A 19,201-nucleotide genomic window follows, 5' to 3' on the forward strand; every position below is an offset into this window, starting at 1 on the left:
TTCCTGTAGGTTTTGAAGTTCTGCAACAGTCTTATCAACAATTTTTGATGTTCATAAGTCAATTGCTATACACATTGAGTTAATAGTCATGATTTTTCAGATCTAACAGTCTTGGGTCTTCTCTTTTGTTTCAAGGGTCTTCTCCATCTCTCTCCAATGGACAAGAAAAATACAGCTTGTTGGCACCCATCTGATTCATTCTTCATCTGTTGAGATACAAGCAAACCCTCTCTCCTAAGCAGTTAACCTATCTGGTACCTTCCATTCACCACTTTCTGGATCTCTCCACATCACCTGGAGATTATATTGGAGCTGCTTGCACTAGACACTGCCCTTCTGTCGGGTTAAAAAGCCTGTATTCTCCCCAGTTGTAATCCCTTTCTCCCATCTGATTGCTTCTCTGCTTATTCATCATATCAGAGTATTAAACTTTTAAAGACTCTCTGGGTGTAACTTCAGCTCCTATCATGTCCCACTGTTTTTTGTTTGAGGTCTTGGAGCTAGGCCCCACCTCTCATTTCCCTGAGTCAATCTGCATTCTGAGGCCCAATGGAAGCTCTTGTTGCATTTTGTACATGGGGTTTTGAGTCTTGATCTCTCACCCTGTCTTCTCACTCTATCTTTATGCCAACATTGAGCTTTCAAATACCCTACTTTACCACATTGGAAGCATTGACGAGTCTCTCTGGGAATCCCTTGCCAAAAGGGGCCTTGTCTTCCCATGTTCAGATCTTGAAAAGTCTGCATCGTAGCCTGGGTATAAAAGGCATTTGTGCCCACTGTAGCAAAGCGTCTTCTGATCTCCTCTAAAGGAGCATCCTTGTATAGTCCTAGAATGATTCTCCCACAAATTTCATTAGCATTTTCTCTAGCAAGTTGTTTATCATTATTCCTGTTGCTGCATTTCCACCAATAGTTTGTATGACAGCTGTCTGCAGAGGTCCCATGGAATCAGCAAAGGGTTCATTTAGATCTTGCTCTATGTTCATGAGGACTTCCTTTCTATCTTGTTTTCCTGGGAGGGAGCCCCATGCTTTGATAGCAGCAGCAGCAATTTGCTCATATGCTACCAAAGGGTAATTAATCTGTACTGAAATGCCTGCATACTGACCTTTACCTGCTAGTTGATCAAAGGTGATTGGTATATTAACTCCAGTTTGCCTATTTTGTTGGGCTTGTATTCTACAGAGTTCCCTATATTCCAAAAGCCACAACAAGTTTTGTCCAGGTTCTAAACATGTCCTTGTTATAGATTTCCGATCACTAGAGGTTAAAATTCCAAAAGCCACATTCTCTAATATCATCTTAACATAAGATGATGTAGCCCCATAAAGAGTGCAACCTTTTTTCACATCTTTGATAATTTCCAGATCAAAAGGAGTGTATCTTCTCCTTTCTTGATCTGAAGAGTCAAACTCTTGAATAACAGGGTATGCTTCTATTCTTAAATCAGATATTCTTTTTTAGTCCTTCTTTTTTTAGCTTTAACTAATGCCTTTTGTAATCTTGTTAAAGCCAGTGGAAAAAGCTCCTACATGGATGGTGCTGATAGTGTCACTGCCCCTCCCCCTCCTTCTTCACCCTCCACCCATGAAGGGTTAATTGAGGGGGGTAGATCAGGGGATGGGGAATGCCCTAATGGCTTCTGCTGTGAAGCACCACATTCCTTAATTTCATCAGCATTGTACTTAACTCCTTTCTTGTCTAATTCTTCATGATTTTCAACTGTTTTGTCAGCACATAGTCTTAAAGCAAAGGGTAGGCTTGGAGGGTGGAAGGTGCCTGGGAAAATTCCTGGAAGAAAAAAAAGGCCCTCTCCTGTCACTGAGGAACTACTTGGAGTAAGGAGGGGGCATCATGAAGGCAGTAGAGGAGTGAGGGTGGGAGAGAGTCCTATAGACAAACTTTGCCTCCTTTGTCAGGGACAGGGTCCTGCTGCCTCCCCCTGCTTTCCTCCAGCCAACATTTCTTAGCTTCAGCAGTGTTTCCCACTATTCCTCCTCTGAGGTCTCTCAGGAGATGCCCAGGGTAACTCCCTGGACAACTTTTTAAAGCTCGACTCTTCTCAAAGGGTGATCGGAGAACAAGTCCAATTTTCACATCTGGCTCTCAACCAATTTTGGTTACCCTAATAGGGATCAATATACTTTATATTCAGAAATAGCTTAAGGGATGCATGGAGGTTTTTAAAAAAGTTCGTAAAGTTTTATTTCGGATACCAATGGTTCCAACAAAAACATTTCGAAATGCTGCAGGATGCTGGTTTTAGAGCTAGTAGCAGCCTTCTAAATATCTACTAGCCTTGGCCAAGATAGTGGAGGGGAAGGACCTCTCTGATTTATCTTTGAATTCTTCCCCTGGGGCTTAGCAGAGACACCTTACAAGAGTAAGCTCTTGACAAAAGACTCTAAGACTTCTGGGCACATCTATCCCACTGAGGGATGCACTCTCTAGAATGCTCAACTTGAAACTAGGAGACTTGGATTAAGTTCTTGCCCTTTCATTGACTAATTCTGTCATGGTGTGCAAGTTACTTAAGTAGTCTCAGTCTCAGTATCTTCATTAGTCAGGCTAAGAGGTTTTGATTTTGTCCTAGAAGCAACAGAGAGAGCCACTGAAGATTTTCCAGCAGAGGAAAGAAAAGGTCAAACAGGTGCCTTACCAAGATTATTTGGGTAGCTATGTGAAAGATGCATTGGATAATCTATCTCTAAGATCAAATATAAAATCATCTATTCAGATTTTAAAGTCCTACATAACCTAGGGCTTTCCTACCTTCCAATTTTCTTATATCTTTCATACCTCCTCTTTTCATCCTCTATGATTCAGTGACTGACATCCTTTCTGTCTCTGTCAAATTTCATTGGCTTACTTTCATGGCTGGAACACACACACACACACACACACATTCAACTCTCTCTGTCTCTTCCTTTTCCCTTATCTCTATTTTCTTTCTTCAAGTTCCGACTAAAATTCTACGTTCTACAAGAAGCCTTTCCTAACTTCTATACTGCTAGATATAATTCCTTTGTTAATTATTTTCACTTTATTCTATAATTGCCAGGTGTCTTTCCTCTATTAATTATCTTCATTTTATTTTGTCTGTAACTTCCAGGTAGTAGAGGAGACAGAGTGGTGTGGCTGCTGTCAGGAAGACCCAAGTTCAAATGTGAAGTGCCTGATGGTGCTATATAAATGCTTTTTCCTCTTCCAGTTAAATGTTATCTGTATGTTCTCTCACACAATCTCCCCCCATTAGATTGTGAGCTCCTTGAGTACAGGGACTGCTTTTTGACTTTTTGTGTATGCTTTAGCACAGTACCTGACATATAGTAGGTGCTTAATAAATAGTTGATTGTTAGGAAATAAAGAGACTAATTCTGAGGATATTATTGAGAAAGTGCAGGTGAAAGCTTATGTATGTTGTGGCTAAATGGGTGTGATGAGATAGGAAAGATGCGATATGGGAAAGTAAGGAAGTCTTGAGTCTAAGCCATGCCTTTGACATGGCCATCATTTTCTTTAGTAAAACAGGCAAAGTCTTGTGCTAGATATGTGAGCGGTGGAAGAGGTAAGTGCACTGGAGTAGAAAGGCTTGACAAGAGAAGAAAATGCTTGAAATGATTATATGGAGTAAGTGGCAGCCTAGAGTAGTTGATAGGAAGATGGTATAGAAAGTCTTTATAAAGAGCTGATCTCAGATTGCACTAGGATTTTGACACATACTGGCTATCTGATTGTGAGAAACAATTTAACCTTTTACTACACGTTGACTACTTCTCTAAAACTATATGCTGCAGAGTAATTGCCAATTTGCCTTGATAGAGGAAATCTCCACACAAAAATCATCATCCACACCAATGAAATCACAAAAAGAATTGCCAGTGGAACCATTGGGTACAGATGTGTGACTTTTCCCATTGGTATTCATAAGTCTAAAGATATAAGTGGAGAAGGTGGTTAATGGAGGTCACTGGGGTTACTCAAGGTAGCAATTTAGAAGGGCAGTAGGAAAAAGGGAAGGGAATTTAATGGTATAGTTGAATTCTTCCACTAGAGTGAAGAAAATAAAAAAGTAAGGCTAGAGAGCAAGGGTGATGGACTGGGAGAGAATAAGGAGGAATAAAGGGACTAAGGCAACGGTAAGGATGAAGAATAGAATTGTGGCTAGAAGCTCATGATCACAGATAAATTGGGGGCTCAGCATCATCTATCATTTAGGGTAATGGTTAGATTTCAGAGATCATCAAACCTGTGATGAATGAAATGCAGTAAGAGTGAAGGGAGTTGAATCTCAGAGGAGGGAGATTGCTATATATGGTGATTAAAGGACTAAGTAGACCAAAGGGAGGTTTATTAATGATAAGGATGGTATTGAGAGGGCACCATTAGCAGGGAAAACTAGGAGGATAGGAACTGGAAAAGAAGTTGGAGAATGCTGCCAAGGGGTTTTGGAGTAATAGCAGGGGTGTTTTCACACCATTAAGTTGGCTCAAGAGGACAGAGGTAAGGGCATTTGAGACCTCTCATACACCTGGAAGTTCTAGTAGAGAACTGACTTAAAGCTGAGGCTATCTGGTCAATGATTTCAGCATTGGTTGACCACAGTTTGCTGAAATCATCATGGAAGTATTCAGCCTCTCTCTCAAGGATCATGCCCTTAGCACTAATTAATATGGCTCCATCAGTACTGAGAAATCGAGGTGTACCATAGGTCTTTGGTCCATAAATAGCCTTCAGGGAGTCATAAAAGCACTTTAGGTTGTTTCTATCACCATAAAGCTAAATTTTATCTGCTATCTTACTGTTCTAAGAATCCTGCATCTCTCCAAGCTTGGCTATCAATTTACTTTTGATGAAATTAAATTCTTTCCAAAGCTACAAAAACAGTAGTACCAAAATATAAAGACCGAAAACAGTGAGTTTTCAATGAAGGAAATCCATGAAGGAGGAAAAAGTAGAGTGTTTGATTGAGGATCAGAGGAGAAATAGAAGCGATCCTGGGGTGGGAATATACAACAGACCACCCAGTAAAGAAGAAACGGAGGATAAATAGATTACAAACATGTAATGAAATGTGATATTGTAGCAACAGGGCACTTCAACTCTTTGGAGTTGAAAAACACACTTTTTTTAGCTTTATGTGAGGGAAATCTCCATAATGATCAAAGCTGTCTGAAAATGGAATGGGCTATCTCAAGAGGTACTGGAGATTAAGGGAATATTATTGTGGAGGACATTCTTGCTTGGTCTAAATGAGGTATGAGCTCACTTCTAAAGCTGTTTGATCCATTTGATTAATGATGAGCTCTTCTAGGATCCAAATCCTCCAAGAAATGATAGGTTTGTTTACTTATACACTGATCAAGAAACAGGAAACTTCAGATGACTGGTTATTGTGTCTGATAATCACAAAACTATGGGTCATCAGTCTTTAAATGTGTGTGTGTTGGCTCAGGTGAGCAAATATTAGGGCAAGTACAAGGAGGAATGAAAAAGCATATTCCCACCCTTTACAGATAAGAAAAATCCAGTGATTTGACTAATTTGCCCATGATCACACAGCTAGTACATGTCTGCGATGGGATCTGAATTCAGTTCTTCCAGGTTCTTAAAGAGCCCTTCTGTTGCTTTAAGAATCACCAACGTCATAAAGCCTTTCCCAATTTTCTTTCCCCACCTCCATTCCCCTCTATCTCCTAAATGCTAGTGCTCTTCAACTACCTTCTATTCTTTCTCTTTTGTAGTGGTCTTCTCTGACAGAATGTAAAGACCTTGAGAATTTATTATTCCATTCTTTGTTCTATCCCAGGACCTAACATGGTATTTTGCACATAATAAGTACTTTGTTGATGTAATATATATTTAAAGTTATTCTGGATTCAAAGGAAGATAAAAATGGAGAACTTACTTCAAGCTGATTTTACTAGTTACCAATAGACAAATCAAGATCTGGTCTTTGTAATTGTGACATTCCAAGATCATAGGTTTATCTATTTAGCAATAATGTTAAGAGAGCTCTCTCTCTCTCTCTCTCTCTCTCTCTCTCTCTCTCTCTCTCTCTCTCTCTCTCTCTCTCTCTCTCTCCATATATATCTGGAAGATGGAAAATGTGATTATTAATTATCAGTTTGTATTTTGGATGCATCAGTTCATAGAGGAAAGAGTAGTTTAATAATCCTGGTTTGATCTGAATCAGAGTATTTTAAAAATAAAAGAAAATGGAATCTCTTCCCAACTTCTGCCCAATAATCTACAATTTCTCTTATAGCTGCAAAAAATACATCAAGTTGGGGCAGGGAGAAAGGGGACAAAGGGGAGAAGAAAGAATGGACATTGTGGGAGCATTGCAATGGCTCTGACTGAACTCACACCTTGCCTGCTAAAATCAGTTCCAGAGAGCTGCAGAAGGCCATGTTCTAGTCATGTGGCTGACTGGCATTGACCCCAAAAGAACAAAGAAAAAAGTGGCTAATTACTTTATCAGTTTGCTAAACTTCATCGGAAACTTTTTTTCCTGGGGAGAAACAAAGAATATATTTCACTAAAACAAGAAGCCTGAAGGTCTTATGAGCTGAAGAGTGAAGATTCTCTGCACAGAATGGATATTAAGCAGGAAAAGAAATCATTCACTTACCTGCCATGATTCACCCCAATTGAAAAGGGACTCCAAGAAGAAAGTGAAACTGACAATGATTTTTACAAATCAGAATTCATTTCAGACCAAGAATCCATAAAAGCCTTTGCCCTTGTATGAGGTCAGTGTCCTTGTTTGTAGAAAGAAACATTCTGAATTCATTAAAAGTAAGTTGGAAAGACAGAATTTATAGAAATGGCCATGTTCTGCCAAATACATGTCAGTTGTCAAGTTTACATGACATTGTCGTAAGGCACTCAGGCTTCTATAGACATGTGTGAATAGGCCAAAAATTTTATTTGTGATCCAATCTTGTAAAGTAAGCCAAGTCACCTTATACACACTGAAATCTGCAAAGCAAAAAAAAATCACAGCTGGCTCCTGGCTCTAAACCCAGGAGAACACTGGGGAACCTTTATTTTGTCACATATGGGGCTTAGCAAGTCCAAAGTACCAAGCCAAATGAAAGTAACTGGTTTATTTGATGACCCTTATTACAAATACATTATTTTAAACTGCAAGATGTAACAACACTGTATTCAGTCATACATAGGTGCATAATCCACCAAACAGCAGTACATCTGCTAAACATTTAAAAATAACATCCCCAAATATCAATTCAAGTTCAAGAACAATTAAGAAACTAAACTTTTAAAAAAGTATGCTTAAGACCTACAAGTAAAACCAAAAATGAAAAAAAAATGACTTCAAATTTAATTTCAAGCCATTTAAAGGTATCATGCTTAAGTGAATCGAATAACAAATCTGACTCACATTTATAATGTTCTACTGTGATTCTGAAATCCCTGACAGACCCTAGTTACCTAACCTCATGTAAAGTTATAGCAAATGCTAAATGAATCTGTCTCCTACCTAACTTGGCTCATCTTTACCAGTTAACAAAACAGATGTGATTTCTAAAAGTTGTTAATGATCTTTGTAATGGCAGTGCCCAAGGCTGCTTTGGCTTAGTAAAGTGCTATTTGCTGGACTGAAATGTAGTTGTTTATGCATGTCAAAATGTTTCACAAAGCCAGCTGGGTTCATTTCAGCTCCACTTACAAAGTAAGTATTGGCCAATGAAACAGGCCAGGGCAGAAAGACAAAATTTCCCTGCTGTGCCATCCTCCCCTGCCCCCTCTCCCAATTGTTTTCAAGCTTCTGAAAGACTGATACAAACCAAACTCTATAACTAGTCAAATCATTGTGGAAAGATCAGATGAAATCAAAGGAAAGATAGGGGTTTAAAGAGTTTTGAGTACTTGTTGCAATAGGAATATTTACAATGATAGGACCAGGAAAGCGTTAAGCATTAGAAATCCTGGAAAATATTCTGTTAAAAATTTTTGGCCCTGGAATAAATAAAATCCAGACTTAGTCTATTAAAAATATCAAAGTGATCCATTATGTGCCAACTCCATTTCATACTATTATGTTTGTTATGCAGAAAACCCATTATTGAAGATAATACTGCACTGATTGAATTATCAAAAAATATTTCCCTTCCATAAACTGTTGTGCTGTGATGCTATGCATGTTTCCTTCTAACAACTACAATACATGCACTCCTATTGTAGGATCATAGACTTGCAGAATTGGAAGAAACCTTAGAGGTTGTCCCTTTCAATCTTCCTCCTAAAGCAAAACATTCTTCCTACACTATCCCTGATAGATGGTCACCTGGTCTGAGCTTGAACACTTTCCAATACAGGAAATTCAACTACTCCAAAGGGTAGGCACTGTGGATAGTTCTGACTAGAAAATTTTTAAGTCCCTCTTTTCCTTTGAATTTATGAAACTCGAGAAAGCCCTTCCTGAAAGTAAGCTACCCTTCAACTTCCAAGTTCTGTCCTTTGAGTCTGGTAAAAAAAAATCCTTTCCACATGACAACTCTTTAAAATCTGAAGATGAACTAAGTCACCCTCAATCTTCTCTTCCCTAGACCAAGCAAAAAGCAGCTTTTAAAATTTCTTTTTTTTTTTCCACTGCCACAGTTTTTTTTAACTGTTTCATATCAGTTGACTACTATCATGCTAAAAATATATTATTGCACTCAAAAATCAAAATACTGGCATTTTCACATTATACATTCCAGAAAAGAAAAGCTATTGCTTTCTCTAGGACTCAATGCTCAATTATCCTTTCTAATTAGAAAGGAATCAACTAACAATGGATGTTTTAGGGGGGAAAATGGAACACCTAAAGCTTGCCAACAGTTGGGGGCCAGGGCAGGGTTAGCAGATAAAACTTGGATAATGAAACACACATGTTCTCAGAATATGACTGAACTTTATATTTAACAGTATTTGGAATTATTGAAGTTCCCAAGTCACAAGATTAATTAGGTCACGTTTCAGAGGGGAGTCCATAATCTGAATTTCTGGTGGAGCGACTCATTAAAATGAAATAATTTAATCACTACATGGAATGGTGGATGTCAGTTTTTTTTTTTCTCTAACTCTTTATCAAATACAGTGAACAAAACAGCAGACTGGGTCTATGTATGCCAGACTATAGTCTTCCAGGTGTTATACGTTAGGCATCTTTAGAAGCTGTGATTCACAGGCGCAGAGTGACTTGAACTGGGAAAATCTTGCTCAATTTAATCTTTGGTTTGGCCCCAGTAACCACAGAACCTGAAGTCTAAACATTTCACTCCAGGATTTTGAGCAAGAAAACCAAGCCATAGGATAAACTAAAAAAAGAGACTGTTTTATTGTGACATTCATGACATTGAGCCCTTGTTGATAAGGATGATTATGGGTACTCTTGGCACATGTTACACAATATTAAGATGTACGGTGGGCACTGAGGGTCATATGATGGCTAAGAATGTTTACTGGCCCTTCCTGACCTCAGTGCATTTTTGGGTAAGTCACAGACATTTCATCATTAGGTTGGTGTATAGTTAACAAGTAGTTGGTCTTAATAAGCACCATTATAAACCCTCACATTAAGGGTATTATTACTCTAGTTTACAAACGCTTCAATGATAAAAATAGCACGATTACAGTATACACACACTTAATTTACATGTACTGTATTATAGTCATAACTGAGATAAGCTACTGAGCTAACTTTGGTTGACTGAAATTAATGAAAAATTTAAACTGAATAATTGCAATTTGGCTTCTAAGTTGTGTAAATATTACAGTGCATTTATAAATCTAGTTTGAAATTTTACTAGCACCAAATAGATATTATAAATGGCTGACCTAGTATGTTGTAGTTGGAAAAGCAAAATTGAAAAAAATTTTAAATTGAACTGTCCATCAATTGAAAGCACATTCATGTACCTCTGCTGAAAGGATGACATGTCTCAGCATCAATGGCCAACTTCCAATGAAAATATGTCCCGGTTTTCAAGATTCAACATATCATTATACATCATGCCAAGGCAGCTCAGCTACACTCATGAGAAGCCTGAGAAAGTGGTTGTTTTGAGCTAGGGTTATTCATCCTGTACCTTGCTTATGTAATAATACAATAGTGCCCACGCATACAAATGGCGTGAAAAATTGTACCTATGATATGGAGAATCTGACTGGGAGAAATATTCAGTTCTACCTATCTATCTTTGTTTTTTTTTTTTCATTATTTGGTCTTTGGCTGGTGAATTAATGAAGCAAAATCTGAATTTTCATTTTCAGGTTATCACCCAGTTCACCACTGAGGTAGTCTTTGTCATGTTTGTCTTCTAGCTGGTTAAGTTCCTTCTTTTTATAAAGAGGAATACTGCTGATTTGTAATGAATAGGTTCCAGCCACCGGCTTCTTCTTGGAGAAGTGAAGATAGCTTATTCCTTCCTTCTGATTGATTTTAAAGAGGCCATCTTCATTCCCAGATTCAATTAAGTATCGATTGTGATTTGTTAGAGTTGTAAGGGCTGGAAGGAGTTCCAGAATCCGAACTTTGTTACTGATCGAGGAAACATTAAAAGTAAAAACAGCTGTCTTCTCAACATCCCAACTTGCCAGACTTACGGGGGCTTCCATCTCAGGCTGATCCTGTAGAACAGGGACATATTAAATTAGTTTTGTCTGAGTCTATTAAAAAATAAACATTATACATTTTTCATTTTTTAATTTTCTTACACGACAAAGAGATCTTGAACATCACAACGACATAATTTTGGGTGTATAATAGGATCATCATAACGCCACAAAATTAGAGCCGGAGAAGACCTTCGACACCATTTAGTCTAATCTCCCTATTTTACCAATGAGAAAACTAGGGCATGGAGAGGTTCAGTGACTTGCTCAGTCAGACAGTGCCAGAGGAAGGGTTTGAACCCAAGTCCTTCCTGATTCCAAAGTCGGTACTAGACTTAACTATGCCGTGTTGAAAATGCATGGTCAGAAAACATCAAAACTTTACCTAGAATAATGGAAGACCAAGACCAATGGATCCCTTTATTTTACAAATGAAGAAACTGAGATTTATAGAGACCAGGTGAGTTGAGCCAAGTCAGACAATGAGGTATGGATAGAGCTAGGGAGACTGCTGTTCCTTTGATTGTTAAATGTAGCACAGTTTCTACTCCTTCCATGCAGACACACAACAGAGGTGAAAACTTTTAATATTAAAATCATAAACTGACTAAGAGATAAACTAATGTGAAATCACCTATAGTTGGGCCTCATTTAGTAATTATTTTGTTTTTAATCTTAGAGGGCCATCTCACCCTCTGATTATTGACACTGGGCTACTGGACAGATACTTTAGGGTAGACCCAAAATTTTATTCACATTTTCAAAACCATATATCCCAGATATGTGCACAAGACTCCCATAGTCAGTATTTCCAACCAAAATTTTTGCTCAGCTATCTATACTATGGGGTGAACATATGTACTGGATTATGTGGCCCCAAGGCCATATGTCTATGTGTCTGAGAGTGAACTGTAAGGCGGCAGCAGTTGTAAGGCGTAGGAAACCAGGCTGCTAGAGCTCAGTGTTATTCTTGCCCTCTGTCCAACTTTCCCCACACACTCCACATGGCTCTTTTCAGCAGAGTGACCTCCTGCTTCTGGGACTTGGCGTCCTCTGAGGCATACGATGTCACTTCACTGCTCTGGCCACCTGCTGTCCTGGCTCTCAGACCTTGCACTTCGGGCAGACTTTAGGTGGGTGTTTAATGTTCTTGTTTGGCGAGACAGAGGAAATGAGCAACTATGTGAAAATCTTCAGATGACTACTCCCTAATAGCAGCAAGGAACTTCAGAAAGTCCCACAGACACTTGTAAAATACAGTCTAGATCCTAGGGAATGTTGAAATGTCTAATAAAGGGGTTGGGTTTTCCTTTGGTAATTCTTTCACACTTTAGAGCATCTCTGTGGGGGAATCCCAGGCCCCAGAGGCTTTTCCCCAATAAGAGAGATCAGACAGGAAAGAAATTCTTTTATTACTTACTTCTGCATCAAGGGCATCTGTTTCATTAACACTCCTTCGTCTCCTGCCTCGTTTGGGGTAACCATTGATTTTACATTCGTAGCAAGCTTCTGGTGAGAGGGAATTGTCATCCATTTCTCCACTGACAGGAGACTCAGGCCCTCTGCCCATGCCCATTCCAGAAACACAATGCCTGGAGAATGATGTGAGAGAAATAAATTCTTCCCAAGAACCACAAGATAACAAAGCACGAGTTGCTGAATCAGTAAGAGTCAATCCTAGATTTCACAATGCATTATAACACTCTCAGATTATTTAGAGGTAATTTTGCTTAAGCCATGATCTTGGGGAAATTGCTTATCTCCCTGAAGCTTTTGTCATTTCTTCTCTACTGTCCTGTTCCATTTATTTTTCTATGGAATTATTTTCTAAACTTAGTATTGCAATCAATTTGTAGTTAGTATTAAAAAAGATGTCGAGGGGAAAAAGGAAATGAATATGTGAAATATTGTAGATTGGTGAGGTTTTTCAAGGTTCCAAGGAACCAGTCTTTCTCTTCTTTTTAATACAAAAGTATGTACCACTTTGATGTAGTGAGTTTCCCTGACATTAGAGGTAAGGGCTGAATGAACACCTTGGGATATACCAAGGGATTCATCTATTGGGCAAGGTCTTAGGATTATAGACTGAGAACTAAAAAGTACCTTAAAAGTCATTTAGGGGGCAGCTAGGTGGCGCAGTGGATAGAGCACCAGCCCTAAATTCAGGAGGACCTGAGTTCAAATCTGGTCTCAGACACTTAACACTTCCTAGCTGTGTGACCCTGGGCAAGTCGCTTAACCCCAGCCTCAGGAGAAAAAAAAAAAGTCATTTAGTCTGACCTTAATCTACAAAATGGAAAGTGAGGTACAGAAAAGTTAATACAATATTTAAATACATGAAGAATATGTAATACATAAGCAGTAATGTCAGAGCTAAGAGTCAAAGCCAAGTACTTCAATTCTAAATGCAGAACTTCAACCCATTGCATTAGAATTTTTTGATTATCTGGAAATCAGATATTCATGGAAATTTCTCTGGGAATCATGTGAAGAGAAAGTACTAGAAAAAGAGGAAAAATTATCTAAATTCACTCTCTTTCTTAGGAATACTTTCTAACTTTGATTCTTTTCCTTATTTGGCAATCAGGTGGCAGAGTGCATAGAGGGCTGGATTAGGAAGATTCAAGTCTAGCTACACATGCTTACTACCTGTGTGGCCCTGGCCAAGTCAATCGACCTTGGTTGCCTCAGCTTCCGAATCTGTAAAATAAACTAGAGAAGGAAATGGAAAACTACTCACTCCAGTATATTTTCCAATAAAAAATTAAATGGAGTCACAAATTAAATGGACACAACTGAAAGATACTGGACATGACAACCTATTTGATCTCTGTTTTAGTTTTCTCAGATGTGGCAAAAAATGCCTTAAACATGCTTCATCTCTCAATAACTAGGTCAGTCCCAGGCTCCATTTATCTCTGAACTCAGGTGCTGGATCAATGGTTTACTGACCTCTTAATCTATACCAGACAATAGTCCAGGGGAAAAAAGAACCTTCTGAGTTCTGCTTCTCAAAAATGGAGTGAATTTGAGGTACAGTAGAACTGGGTTAAGGATGAATACCTCAAACCCATCAGGCCCTGGACATCTGAGCTGCCTCTGAGCTTACTCCACCAGTTGACCACCTTTTTTCCCCCACCATTTTTTGAGAACTGATAGTCAAAGCAACCCTAACACTGCTACTTGGAAGAATGTGTCAAACTACTGTCCTATAATTCAATATACAATGAGCTGTAGACTGCCAAGGCTGAAACTCCTTCCCCAGACTACCATTCCCTAGGTCTCTTATCTACCTATTCTTCCCATATCTCTACTCCATTCTTCCCTAATTTTTTCATTGTGTTCTCTCTTCTATTGTGAACTGCTCTGCCTATTATACCTGTGCCCCAAATACTTTATGTGTATATTTTGCTTTTGCTTTTATATATATGAATATATGTTGTGTCCCTCCAACAGAATATAAACTCCATTGTGGTAGGGACAATTTAATTTTTTTTGGAATCTTATTATCTAACATGTGTCTGGCATGTAAAAATGCTTAGTGTAATGAACTGAACTGAAAGAGAGGAAAGACCTGGGTAGGTTACCAAGCAATTTGTATTATTTATATTAATTATTATTTTACAGTTGAGGCTACTGAGGCATTCAGAGACTAAGTGATCTGCCTAGGCAGCTAGTTAAGTGTCTGAAATCAGGTGTTTCTCATTAAAGATCCAGGGCTCTATTCACTGGGCTACTGGATGTTTGAAGTCAAAATGTACTAGATTTTAGAGTCCAGTGAGAGAAGAGTAAGTGGAAGCACAGATTATAGATGGCTTTCAGTTTTGCCACCAAAGGGAGGAGAAATAGAGGAAGATAGTCAATTTTCCATGACCCATTCCCTCTCTTGGTACCTTAGAGTTCAAAGAGGAATGTCAGGAAAAAAGATTTGTGGCTTTTCTAGTTCTTCCACAAACTCCATGCTGTTCCATAGCCAACAGATTTCTTTATCCTTCTATATAAACCATGTGACAACAATAACGTAAGAGTTTCACACTCTATGTAGGAGTGCAGACACATTTAATAGAGTTGCATGTTAAACTTAATAAAATCTGATTTGGTAACCTTGGCTTCCTTTCCCAGGACCCTATTTCCAGTGTTTTCATGTCCCAGGAGCATCTCTTTCAAGAAGCATGGCTACCAGTGGCCACTGGCCAAGTCAGAGAGCCTCAATTTCAACTGGGAAAATGTTTCTGGCATCAAACTTATGCAAAATAGAAAGTTTCTAAAGACTGGACACAAACATCTGGGAATCTGTCTAGGCGCTGTCATTTTGTGGGATGCTTATCAAACAAAAAAAATATTCTTTCACCTTCAATTCTATGAACCCACTTGATAACAGTGTGTCAAAAAACCCAAGACCACCCGGGTAAAAATAATCTGGTATTTTAAAGAAAAATATTAGAGTGTTCCCAATTTAAAATAAGAACTCTGGAATCCTTTTTTCCTTCTCAAGGCCAGCTAAAGTGCAGGGGAGGACTTTGTCTTTATAATCTTTAAGCCTCAGGTTCTCCAACTTTAAGCCAATGGATCCTTCTGGTAGGGAAAAGGACCTTGTGGAGAAATTTTTATCACATCCTCCAGACCATATGAAAATAAAAATAAAATGCAAATTAGTGAGAATAATCTCTTGGTTAATCCAGGAACTATTATTTAAAAACATTCATTTCTATGATTTCCAATGCAGATTCAAATCTGCAAATGTCAAGCAAAATTTAAAATCTGATTACATTTTTATATAGGATGCTGCAATCACAGATTTAGAGCTAGAAGGACTCTTTAGGGCAGCATCCAATTCCTTCATTTTACAGATTAAACTGAGGCACAGAGAGTTTAAATTATTTGCCCAGGGCTGCAAAATTAAATATCTGAAGCAGGATTTGAATCCAGGTGTTTCTGATTCAGAGACTACCACTCTAACCATTATACAACAGGGCCTTAGGTGGATTTTTTTTAATCCTATCTCAAAAGATTCTCAAAAGCAGAATACTTCTTTACTTTAGTCCAGTATGGACTAAATATATACATACATATATACATACAATATCAGCCCTGTGGAAGACAATCAGCAGATATGCAGAATGACCCTGGCTTTACTTCAGTATGGATGTCTATACAAACTTGAGAAGTGGGGGAAGGGAATAGGCACCTGAGATGTCTAACACTCTGCCCCCAGTTGTATGTTGAAAGTGAAGTGCAAACTCATCACTTGACATAACTGGTGGATACAGAGATGGGAGTGTCGCTAAATGATGAACAAGTGAGTGCTTACCCTTGGCCGATCCTGAAGTAGCCTGGTGGGCAGCCACATAAGTAGCCTCCTTCTGTGTTGGAGCATCCATAGCTGCATGGGGCTTGAGCGGAGCCACATTCATTGACATCCTGGCATCCTCCACTAAACTGTTCATACTGGAATCCAGTGGGACACATGCACTTGTAGCTTCCCAGGGTATTATGGCAAGAGGCTCCTCCACATATGTGTGCACTGAGGCATTCGTTTTCATCTAGAGGAAAAGCATCAAAGACTGTGTTTTTACTGACTGCACACTCACATTTTTAACAATTTGGCAAAAATAACTTTTCAATTCTCTTAATTTCTTCTAATGACACAAAACATCAAGGAAAGAGAGAGGGTAGGGAAGTGTGAATTCAAATGAATAATACATAGTTTATAATTTTTTAACATTCATTTTGTTTAAAGATTTTTTTGCAAGAAAACATTTGAATTAAGGGTCTACAGTTTGCCACAGATAAGAAACTTCCTTATGGATAAACTTTAGATGGGAGCGGGGGAAGTATTACTTCACCAAAAAGTTATTTCTCAAGCTTCATGGAAAGGACCTTTAGTACTGGCAGTACACTGGCCCTGCTTCAATCTCAGTCTCCAAAGTCATCATTTAGGGGACAATTCCTGTGGACCAACAATACCTGTCCCTGCAGATGTTGTAGCCTCTGACCCCTCAGCAGCCACAGCTACTGAAAAACCAGAAAATTAAGGTTCTTACCCCCAAGTTTCTTAGCACATAAAAGAATTCATTGGATACAATTTCACCAATGGAAATGACACTAAAGATGTATTTTTTTATGTGATTTGATTTAGATTTTATCGACCACTGGGTCTTTCTATTCAACTTGCTGTTGAAATACCCTTTAAATGGGTCATCTCTAAAAAGAATGTGAATTCAATGAGAAATGTCTCGATTTTCTATTTGTATACTCAGTGCTTATCACTGTTAGCTTTGGAGATATTACATACTTAGTAAATGCTCACTTACTCATTCACTTCATTCATTCATTCCAAGAATGGATATTATGCTTTCTTGATTGGAAGTTTTCCATCACTTATTAAAGTGAATATTATTGGTCTGGCTACAGCAAGAGGAAAGAACTTCTCTGGTCATAAAAAAACAGACTGTTCATTAATTTTTTTCTTGTTTTTATATCATGCCTATTTGATAGGCACATGTCAATGACTTTTGGTACCCACACAAGGCATAAGAGCTAAATCTGTCTAAGCTTCTTGCTGTTGACACATCAACTTCCAAACTAACCTATTAAGTAAGGGACAAGGGAGTGATCTGGGGGGAGTGTCAAAGAGGGCAGGTACAGAAAGTTTCTTCCCTTAGTTAAGTTCCAAAGGTGTTCATTTTTGACAATAAAAATTTCATTTAAGAAACACAAATTTCCTTCTCCATCTGAACATATTAACTCAATAATAGGAAATTTAAAAATTAAATTAAAATAAATAAGATAAAGTTTTGTTATTAAGAAATATAATTGAGATGAGAAAAACTTTGCCATGTAGTACTTGGCTTATATTACTTATGGAAAATTTACTTATTCTTCAAGTTCTTTACAATGAAAGAAAATTTCACAATTAAACCAATGCCATTTGTGTAAGCTGTTTTCCCCTACTAATCCTTTTCAAAATGTACCTCTCTGACAGGAGTCTGCACACATTCACCTAAAGCAAGTATAGCACCTGTAATTTCTTTCAAAAATCTCCAAAATCTTCTGTAGGCCCTCCTCTAAAAACCAGGTAGAAACTTTGGGGATGAGTCAGTGCTTTTAGGCATGTCTGCACCATCCTTGAAGAGGCCTCTCTGTGCCAAGCTGTATCTCATGCCAAGAGCATCTGAACTGTCTTCAGAGTTCAGTGTGGCATACAAAAACTAAGGGCAAACTTCAGTGTATATGCATGTATTCTACTCTGGGGAACACATATAAAAGAGGCAGATTCTACAGGACTGGGGTTACCATTATTAAATTGGTAACAAGTTTTTTCAAGCCAACATGAAAACTGAAGACACTGGTTTTCCCATTCTTTCAGAATAATTATTCCAAGTTAAAATCTATAGGATTGGCAGAAAAGCTTCAGTAGGCAACAAATGTGCTATTAAGATAGTTCTAAACATAAGTGTTCTAACACACTACTTAACTTATGCCACAAAGAAAATGGACAAAAAGTGCAGATTGGGATATACTTTTTTTTGGACATAGTTAGTAGGGAATTTTGCTTTAACTGTATATATTTGTATTCTATTTTTCTTTTTCGATAGAGGTATTGTGGAGTTAAATGGGAAAGAAAAAAAAGCAGGTTTTTATTTATTAAAAAATTAATTCAAAAAATGATGTTGATTCATTTTTAAGGGAAAATACACTGCAAATATGCAAAGGCATTACGTACAAAGGCAAATCTACTAGACGTCTGAAATACAGGTTTTCATTTAGGCTTTTAGAAACCTCAATTTTTTGACCTTGGGCAAACCAACTAATCTCTCTGAGACTTCTTTTCCTTATTTGAACAATGGATTTGATAACATTTGAACTACTGACCTCTTATGTGGTATACTAGAATGAATCTTGGATCTGAATCCAAGCCTTCTGATGCTAAATCTACACTGTGTTATGCTGCCTCATGCAGAGGCTAAAGTATTCCTCTTTGCCAGGTATGATAGTAGGAAGGATTTTTTTTTCTATTGAACAACTGCTATTTATATTCATTCTGAGACAATCTGGACCCAAACAGTGACCAAGTAAGGTTTGGTCTTGGACCTTCATTGGTCAAAGAAAGTCAGATTGATCTGGCTTTAAGGCTTGATCCTAGCTCATAAATTCCAAGATATCTTGTGTAAATTTAGAAAGAGCCCAACTCTTGGGAGAGAAAGGAGGGAGAGTACCAAGATCTTTTTCTGGGCATGTGAGCTTATTATTACTCTCTTTATTACTTGATCACCATAGCAACTCTGTGAAATAGGAAGGATGGTTATATTTACAGATAGCAAAACTGAGGATCATATCTACTTCACAAGTATTAAGATGGGGGAGGCTGGGTTAGAAAACAACTTATGTGGAAAAGATCTATGGATTGTAATGTATTAAAAGTCTATATGGGCCAACATCACAACACTTGCCAAAATTTTAGAATTACAGGCTTCAAACAAGGAAGGTGTTCATTGTCCCAATGAACTCTGCTTTCTTTATACCATACCTGAAGAACTATATTTAACTTTGGTTTACACATTTAAAAGAA

The 19,201-nt window shown here is 38.0% G+C and overlaps 1 protein-coding gene across 1 annotated transcript in view; it reads right to left on the bottom strand.

Moving 5' to 3' along the window:
• Window positions 1–7,103: 7,103 nt before the first annotated feature.
• Window positions 7,104–19,201, bottom strand: part of FBN1 (fibrillin 1) — a 267,909-nt gene continuing 255,811 nt past the window's right edge. The window contains exons 63-65 of the mRNA XM_074294433.1: window positions 15,941–16,172; window positions 12,050–12,221; window positions 7,104–10,644 (exon numbers count right to left, since the gene is read on the bottom strand). Of these exons, the coding sequence (XP_074150534.1) occupies window positions 10,255–10,644; window positions 12,050–12,221; window positions 15,941–16,172 (794 nt within the window). The 3' untranslated portion in view covers window positions 7,104–10,254. The remainder of the gene's footprint in view (window positions 10,645–12,049; window positions 12,222–15,940; window positions 16,173–19,201) is intronic.

Source organism: Sminthopsis crassicaudata, chromosome 2, assembly GCF_048593235.1.
Source record: "Sminthopsis crassicaudata isolate SCR6 chromosome 2, ASM4859323v1, whole genome shotgun sequence".
NCBI classification, from domain to species: Eukaryota; Metazoa; Chordata; class Mammalia; order Dasyuromorphia; family Dasyuridae; genus Sminthopsis; species Sminthopsis crassicaudata.